Source organism: Chrysochloris asiatica, unplaced genomic scaffold (genome assembly GCF_000296735.1).
Source record: "Chrysochloris asiatica unplaced genomic scaffold, ChrAsi1.0 scaffold00003, whole genome shotgun sequence".
Lineage (NCBI taxonomy): Eukaryota > Metazoa > Chordata > Mammalia > Afrosoricida > Chrysochloridae > Chrysochloris > Chrysochloris asiatica.
The window spans coordinates 13,869,697-13,878,346 of NW_006408521.1; the positions used below are offsets into that span (position 1 = coordinate 13,869,697).

The 8,650-nt window shown below is 40.9% G+C and overlaps 1 protein-coding gene across 1 annotated transcript; it reads left to right on the forward strand.

The window, feature by feature from the left end:
* Positions 1 to 209: 209 nt before the first annotated feature.
* On the forward strand, positions 210 to 4,987 carry IFIT2 (interferon-induced protein with tetratricopeptide repeats 2). The gene is given in 2 exon segments (XM_006831440.1): positions 210 to 229; positions 3,589 to 4,987. Coding segments are annotated over 2 exon segments (1,419 nt in total).
* The last annotated feature ends 3,663 nt before the right edge of the window (positions 4,988 to 8,650 follow it).

The following is an 8,650-nucleotide window of genomic DNA, read 5'->3' on the forward strand; positions in this document are numbered from 1 at the left end:
TATATTTTAACATGATCTTGCCTTAGAATCTTTCCCCTAATGTTACAGACTCAACATATATGCTCTGCCACTCCTTGGAAACCCTATATAGGGTCACTATGAGTCCGAACCAACTCAACAGCACTTAACAACAACAACAGTGTACAATTTTACATAATGTGGTGGAAACAAGTGAAATTGCAGATTAGTAAGTAAACACATTTAAACCCATGTGTACCTAGCTTATTGGGTAATCCAACCCTGGTAGGTACTTTCACTGGACTTGGCGCTTGGACTCTAAAACAGTAGCCTTCCAACTTGAGCTGCATAAGAATCAGCTTGAGAGCTTGTTACAGACAGATTTCTGGGCTCAACCCCTCCAAGAGATTGGTTCCTGAAGATGTACACTGTGGTAATAGCTTTAGTTCCATGCCTGGTGAACAGTGGAACCGCTGGTGGGTTTGAACCACCGACTTTGCAGTCAGTGCATTATCCTGCAGTGCCAAACCATGAAAAAAAAAGTTTAAGTCATGAAAAAAACATTTCAGGGACTCCAATACATAGGCAGGGGTCCAGGTGTGGCACTGTAGGATAAGCACTGGACTGCTAATTGTAAGATCTGCAGTTCAAACTCACCAGCTGCTCCTTGGAAACCCTGACAGGGGCACTATGAATCAGAACCAATTTTAACAGTACAAGACAGCAACAAACTATACATAGGCAAATGTGGAGAAATATTTTGGGCATGGGGTGCTTTTGAATCCAACCATCTCTCAGGTTATTGAGAGCAGGGGTTTTGTTCATGTGTGCTCTCTCTGCTGTTTTTTGTCTGCTGCATATTCATTTACTTGGAGGACCAGCATGGAAGGGAATGGAAAATCATTTCAGGAACGTTCCACCTAAAGGAAAGGGGCTCTTCCCATAAGAAAACGAGCTTGTGAACCTGCTGTAAATCACACCTCTCTCCTGCTGCTGTAAATGCGAACCAGAGGAGAAATACAGTAATAATTTCCAAAGAAAATCCCAACAACAAATGCAAAATTAATACTAAACCAAGTTAATGAGATGTGTTAAGATTAGAAATGACAAGTTTAGAAGTTGTTTGTTGTTAAATGTCGTCAGTTGGTTCCGATGCATACTTTAGAATAATCACTGGCACACTGGATGGCTTACCACAGTGGTAGGTGTTCAAACTCACTATTCAGTCCTCAGAAACCCTATGCAGGGTGGCTATGAATCAGAATCTAATTGAAGGCACTTAACAATAACAACAACATCTTTACCCCATCTTTCTCTCACAGAGCAACTGGTGGGCTTAAACCAGTGAGTTTATGGTTCACAGTCCAGTGCTTAGTCTACAGAGCCACAGCACTCCCCAGTTTGGAAGTGTTGTTGCTAAGTACCAACTGTCACCCCTGACTCCTAGAGACTCTGTATAGGGTTTCTAAGGAGCAGCTAGTGGGTTTGAACCACTGACCTTGCTGTTAGCAGTCCAGTGCTTATCCTATAGTACCACACAACAAAATGATTGCATTTTATTCTTAAACAAAAGCATGGATAACATATGTATTAATAAAACAGTTAAGAGGTAAAGTTAAACAGTTAAACACAAGAGTTAAACAACTGAGGTAAACAGTTGAAAGTTACAAGTGGGATTTTGAATCCATACCTCCACTCTGAGACCAAAACAATATGAAAGCAGGGGAACTGAGTAAAAACTAAGGATGGTTAGAACATAGATTTTAAAGGTTACAATACAAAAATTTCAACTGAAAAAAAAAGAGAGATAATAAAGGTCAACATAAAGAGAAAAAACAAAAAATCAATTTTTTAAAGTTTAAAAAGTTTGTATGGACTAACATGATTAATTAAGGATATGTAAAAAAATTAGTCAGGAAATAGATAGTGATAAGATTTTAAAAGGCTACATAAAAAGAACTAAGACATTAAAGGAGTCCCAATGTGGCGCTTCAGGATAAGCACTAGATTACTAAACACAAAGTCGTTGGTTCAAACTCACCAGCCACTTCTTGGAAACCCTATACAGGGTCGCTAAGAGTCGGAACTGACTCAATGGCACTTAACAATAAGACATTAAAAATACAAAAGATAAAATGGTTCCATTTCAGAGAAATAAACACATTTAAAACTAAACGTTTAAAGCTAAAATTTTTAATATACAAAGGTATGTAAAAAGTATTGCTAGTAGAGTCCCAGTTCATATACGCACAGGTTTGTCCCAAACATCTCTGTGAGCAGTGGATGGCTTGCAGTAATAGCTTCCCAGGGGATCTGCGGGACCAGTTAAATTCAAGGCAGAGAGATCAGTTCAAGTAATGGCAACTGTGTTTTGGAATTCCAAAAAGGTAATGTTCTCAAAGGGCACAGGATGATAATGGCAGTTTATTATGAAGAAATTATAAATAAACTGAAAACTACATTGATCTGAAAAAGGTCAGCAAATTTACACTGAGAAATTTCTTTCCATCATGACAATTCACTTGCTCCTTCTTTGAGAATTTCTTTGGGAAACTTTATGCCATCTAACCTGTAACCCTCATCTTGCCTGAAAGGATTTCTTTTTGTGCCCAGAATCCAAAGAACATTTAAAAGGAATACGATTCTAGTCCCTCAAGGATGCCAAAACAGACTTTTTGATGTGGTACAAATTGAAGAGTGGAGAATTCTTTGGAGAAGAGAGAGATGGAAACACTGCCTTCAGAAGTGTATAGACCAAGATGGAGGATATGCCGAGAAACAATAGTTTCACATTTTGATATTTATGCTTAATAAAAGTTCAGATGATTTTATAGCAATACTTTTTTACTTATTCATGTATAGAAGCAAATAATTTTTTAAAAAGTTATCAAATATCTTTGCTTCTTAGAAACTACATAAATAAAATGAAACTTCTACTGAAATCATAGATTTGGCAATCTCTGCAAAGGCCTTCAGAAGCCAAAAGCTGAGGGCTGAAGCTTTTAACAAAAACTGCCTTATTCAGGGACATAAAGCTTAGTGTAGTGGTTATGAATTGGGCTGCGAACCTCAGGGTCAGCAGTTTGAAACGACCAGCTGTTCCGCGGGAGACAGATGAAGCATTCTGCTCCCGTAAAGATTTATAGTCTCGGAAACCCTATACAGGGTCAATATGAGTTGAACCGACTCCACGGCACATCACAACAACAACAACAGCTCCAGTGTAGAAAACACTACCCACTGCTATTCCCTAATTCTTTCACCCTCCACAGTCATTAAATTCCGGCTTCACCATGCATTTAACACATAGGCAGGGTTGTTGTTGTTGTTAAGTGCTGTCCAGTCAGTTCTGACTCATAGTGACCATTTCTAGGGTTTCTGAGGAGTAGCTGGTGAGTTTCTACAGTCAACCTTGTGGTTCAAACTGACCTTACAGGTTCAAACTATCCTACAGCACCACACCAGGACTCCATAGGCAGGGTATGGGGTGCGGGGTGGGGGGAATCTATTCTTTTTAGATTGGGATAGTTGGCATTCTTTAGGGGGAGGACATCTGTATTTGCAATCCACATTTCTTATCTGATGAATCTGTGCAATGTTAAAGTGTCCATCTCTCCAATTTCCCTACAGTGAGATCACCAGGAATTCCTTGGAGATCAGTCTACAACAACTGAAATGTCATTTCACCTGGAATTTGTTAAAGGAAGAAAATTCCTTGGATGATTTTGAAGACAGAATATGTAACCAGACTGAGTTTGAGAACAGTGAATTCAGAGCCACAACATGCAACATACTGGCCTACATAAAACACCTACGAGGCCAAAACGAAGTCGCCCTGGAATATTTACAGCAAGCTGAAGAATTCATTCAGAGAGATCATTCTAGCCAAGCAGAAATCAGAAGTCTGATCACCTGGGGAAACTATGCCTGGGTCTACTATCACATGGGCAGACTTTTCGAAGCTCAGATTTATGTCAACAAGGTGAGACACGTCTGCAAGAAGTTTTCCAGCCCGTATAGAATTGAAAGTCCTGAGATAGACTGTGAGGAAGGGTGGACACGGTTGAAGTTTGGAGGACAGTTTAATGAAAGAGCTAAGGTGTGTTTTGAGAAAGCTCTGGAAAAGAAACCAAAGAACCCGGAATTCACCTCTGGACTGGCGATTGTGAGCTACCGTTTGGATACCTGGTCACCTAAGCAGAACTCCGTTGACTCTCTGAAACAAGCCATTGGGCTGAATCCTGACAATCAGTACGCTAAAGTTCTCCTGGCCCAAAAACTCCAAGACATGAATGAAGAGGATGAAGGAGAACGTTTAGTTGAAGAAGCCTTAGAGAAAGTCCCATGTGCAACAGATGTGCTTCGCAGCGCTGCAAACTTTTATCGAAGAAAAGGTGCCCTGGACAAAGCTATAGAAATACTTAGAAAGGTTTTAGAAAGTTTGCCAAACAATGCCTACGTTCATTACTACACTGGGTGCTGCTACAAGACAAAAGTCCTCCAAATACAGAATGAAAGGTATGGGAAAAAAGAGAAGTTACTGGAAGTAATAGAACAAGCCATGATTCATTTAAAGAAAGCAGAATCACTCAATACGAATCTACCCAATATCTACTCTTACCTTGCCAGCCTCTGTGCTCAAGCCAATCAGTATGAGGAAGCAGATTATTACTTCCAAAAAGAATTCAGCAAAGAGCTTAATCCTGTGGTGAAACAGCTGCTGCATCTGCGATACGGCAACTTTCAGCTGTATCAAATGCAATGTGAAGAAAAGGCCATCCAGCATTTTATAGAGGGCATGAAAATAAACCAGAGATCAAAGCCAAAAGAAAAAATTAAAAGCAAGCTGCAAAGAATTGCTAAAATGCGGTTAGCTCGAAACAGTAATGATTCTGAGGCTTTGCGTCTCTTGGAGGTCCTTGAGTTGGACAGAGAAATGCAGCCAGCAGATAAAGAATGTGAGAAGAGTTTGGACTCCACCAGCCTCCTCCCTTCAGCTTCTATAGCTGAGGCAAGGAATGAGGAATAGAGTAACAGAGTCTATGCGGCAAGGGGCAAAACACCTCCACCAAGGGGATATTCAAATATTTAACATAGACTGAAGCACACAGTGGGTATGGAGAACCTCTGCTGCACAAGGTATTAACTCTTGAATTGCTGGATTATATGGAGGTCTCCAGAAGTTTCTGAGGGTCTGTCTCAACTGGACCTTTGAGTGCAATTTGTTCTCACATTCCCTTAGCCACATATCATTAGTGTTGTTATGCTTTGGGCTTAGTCATAGATGAATAGAAAGCAGCCGGCTCCATCAGCTCTATACCTTTATGGTCCAGTTTTGAAATGCTTTTCCATTCTTAGAGTCATTTTAGATTCTGTACAAGATTGTTGGGTGTGCTGTGTCCATCAAAAGACTGGAGGAGCAGAACCTGGGGCGATCTCAGTAACTGCTTCCTTCCCCCCACCGTCCCCAGCCAATCTTCCATCTACAGTGTCCTACAAGCATGCGTGCAATTGTCCTATCAACTGAAATGGCAACATAGTTGGAGAAAAAGGAAGCCCAGAGAAGGTCAGATCTACAAAGGACATGTCTAGGTGATGCAATGGAAGCAGGCAACCACAGTATGCGGTTTTCAGGTGGCCTAGGGAGTTTTCACCTCCAGACTGTCCATGTGAAGAATTAAAGGGGATTCTTCACAATAGTTTAGAGGCCAAAACACATTTCTTAAAACCTTGTGTGGACACAGTGTGTCACCAGGGATCCTCACTGAAACCGTGGGGTAGGGAAAGAGTAAGCAAAGGAGACAAAGAAAGAGAGAAGGATGCTGTTCTGTCATTGTCGACCCTAATCATATGAGGAACTTTGTGTTTTCTCAGCCACTACTAGGAACATTTCTCTGTAGGAGGAAACTTGCTTTGATGAACCCAGGTTTGAGATGACAGAGGATATCTTGGTAATGGAGGAAGTGGTGAAAGGACTTGGGAAATTCATGGATAATTGAGGATTGTTGTTTTTTCCTCCTCACTAGAAATGGTGTGTAATAAATGGTATAGACACTTCATGTAACACTAAAAATCTTCACAGAATTCCTGTTGCATTTGGTGCAATTGGGCCTACGCTCACATCAGGGTTGGCCTGAACCTAAAAAGAGTCACACGAACCAGCGTGACACTATCAGTCACCTGAGTTACAAAATGTTTGCCTGTTCAAGTTAGTTTAAATTTTAAAGCATGTTCGTATTTTGTCTTGAGCTATTAAAACATTATATAAAATTCCATATTTTTATTAATCATCAATTTCTGTTACCTTAACTTTGATATTATCTTTCACATTATTTTCTGTATTTAAAATATTGTTAAATATGCTTAATATCATCAGTGTGCATAGGTCAGAAGTCATTGTTTTGATACAGTAAATGTGATGAAGCATAACAAGGTGTTTGGGCTTATCTAAATTTTGTTTGAAGTCTTTCAGACTGACTACTGATAACAGTAATGCTACACTGGGTATAAATTGGCTCTGATTTGCCCACACTGGTCAAAAGTCAAAGCCACTAAATAAAACAAAAAAAGAATTTATGGTCATAGGAATTCAAGACTTGAATTTGTTTAGAAGGTAAGATGGGCAGGTACACTAATCACTGGCAACCTGTAGTGTGCTAAAGAAGGTGTATGTAATCCTGTGATTGCATGTCATTCTACCTAAACTCTAGCTGAAACAAAATTCTAAAATAAGAAAAAGTAAAATAAGTGAAAGAAAGATGTATAACATGTTGTTTGGTGGTGTTAAGTGTTGTTAAGTTGGTTCCAACTCACAGCAACCCTTTATAGAGTTTCTGAGGCTGTAAATCTTTATGGGAGCAGAACGGCTTTCTTCTGCAGAACGGCTGGTAGTTTCTACCTGCTGACCTTGAGGTCAGCAGCCCAACTCAGAACCACTACACTACCACAGCTCTTATGTATAGCATAGTACTTTAGTATTTATTTGATGACTGAAACCTCATAAATATGTTGGGGAAACAACACATAAAATTATGTCTGTAACACATTTCCTTAAATCCCATCATCCTGGAAAAATAAATGGTGTCACCTTAACTGTAACGGTTTGTAATTCTTAGACTCTTTCTCATCCCCACTGCAGGTATTTGATTCTCCTCATACACTCACTCAGGTAAACAACAAGCTCCCAGAAGGGGTCTCACGTCATGGTTGCTAATAACAAGTCTGTCAGAATTATGTGGTTGTGTCTGCTGTTTGGGGTCCCTGAGAGGAACAATTGGTTTGTGCTGGACTAGTACCTAAAAGTTTGGCAGTTCAAACGTACCCAGTGGCACAACAAAATAAAGCCTGGTAATCTGTTTCCATAGTCTTCCCGCCATGAAAACCCTGTGGAGCAGTTCTCATCTGCACACGCAGGATCACCATGGATCAGAGTTGATTTCATAGTTTGGTCTCATCATTTTTAACTGGTTTCATCAACGTCCACTGCCATAAAACTGCTTCCATGTGTCTTGCTGTTCTCGAAGCTTGATTCCCACCTTGGGAGTACTCATACCCTACCAAAGACGTTCTCAAATGTGCTCACACCAATGCCCAAGTGCAAAAATTGTGCCAACTATCAACCAGAGTGCTCCTTGGAGGCCAGGATGACCACACTTTGTCTCTCATACTTCAGACATATTGTCAGGAGGGACCAGTTACTGGAGAAGGATATCATGTTTGGTAGGGTGGAGTGTCAGAGAAAAAGAAGAATCCCCCCAGCAAGATGGATTGCCAAAGTGGCAGCATCAATGGGCTCAAGCATGGCAACAGTAGTGAGGTTGGCCCGGGACCAGGCAGTGTTTCATTCTGTTGTACATAGGGTCACTGAGAGTCAGTACCGACTTGATGGCAACACACAACAACAACATCACTTCCACAATGCTCCCGAGTGAGCTGGGTTTGACAATTCATTGCAATGGTCACATAGAACTCAGAAACCAGAATCACAATTAGGTTTATTGAGGAAGTCAACAGGTCACAATGCAGGATGAGAAAATGCTTAAAGCACAGTTCTACCAACCAGGACAGCCTCTCCCCAGTCATGCCAACAAGCAGGTCTCTCTCCACCTGGGAAATGTTGCGAAGCTCTTTTAGGGCTGCTGATAAATGCTTACAGGGCACTCCATTCCATTATAAATCTCAGCCCAAAGGTTCTTGGCTCTAGTTCCGTGGTTCAGTAAATCTGTCTCCCCAAAGTGGTGCCTGGAAGCACCCCACTCCAAAAGTGAGTCTTTTGCCCAAAGTCATTCAGTTCTTCTTGTTTCATGGGCAAGGAAGTTGACTGCTCTGTCTCATACTCTGGCTCGTGGTTCTGTTGTTGCTCCTTTTCCGCCATTTCTCTGGTGTCACCACTTTCTGTCCCTGAATTGAGGAGGTTCAATGAACAAGGATCTCAGAGTCCAAAGAGCATGCTCTACTCCTGGTTCTTCTTCCTTGATGGTAGTGAGATCTTCTCTTCTGCTTCCAAGATGATTCACTTTATACCCAACAGGATGACAAAATTGATCAATCCCAGTTATCCCTGTTAACCATCACTTACAACTGAGTCATATAATTCATCAGCATCTTCCTCCACCTTCTCTTACCCAGACCATCAGGAAAAAGTCCTTTGGTGGAAGTTTACAAAGACAGCGGCTAGAAGGGACATTACATC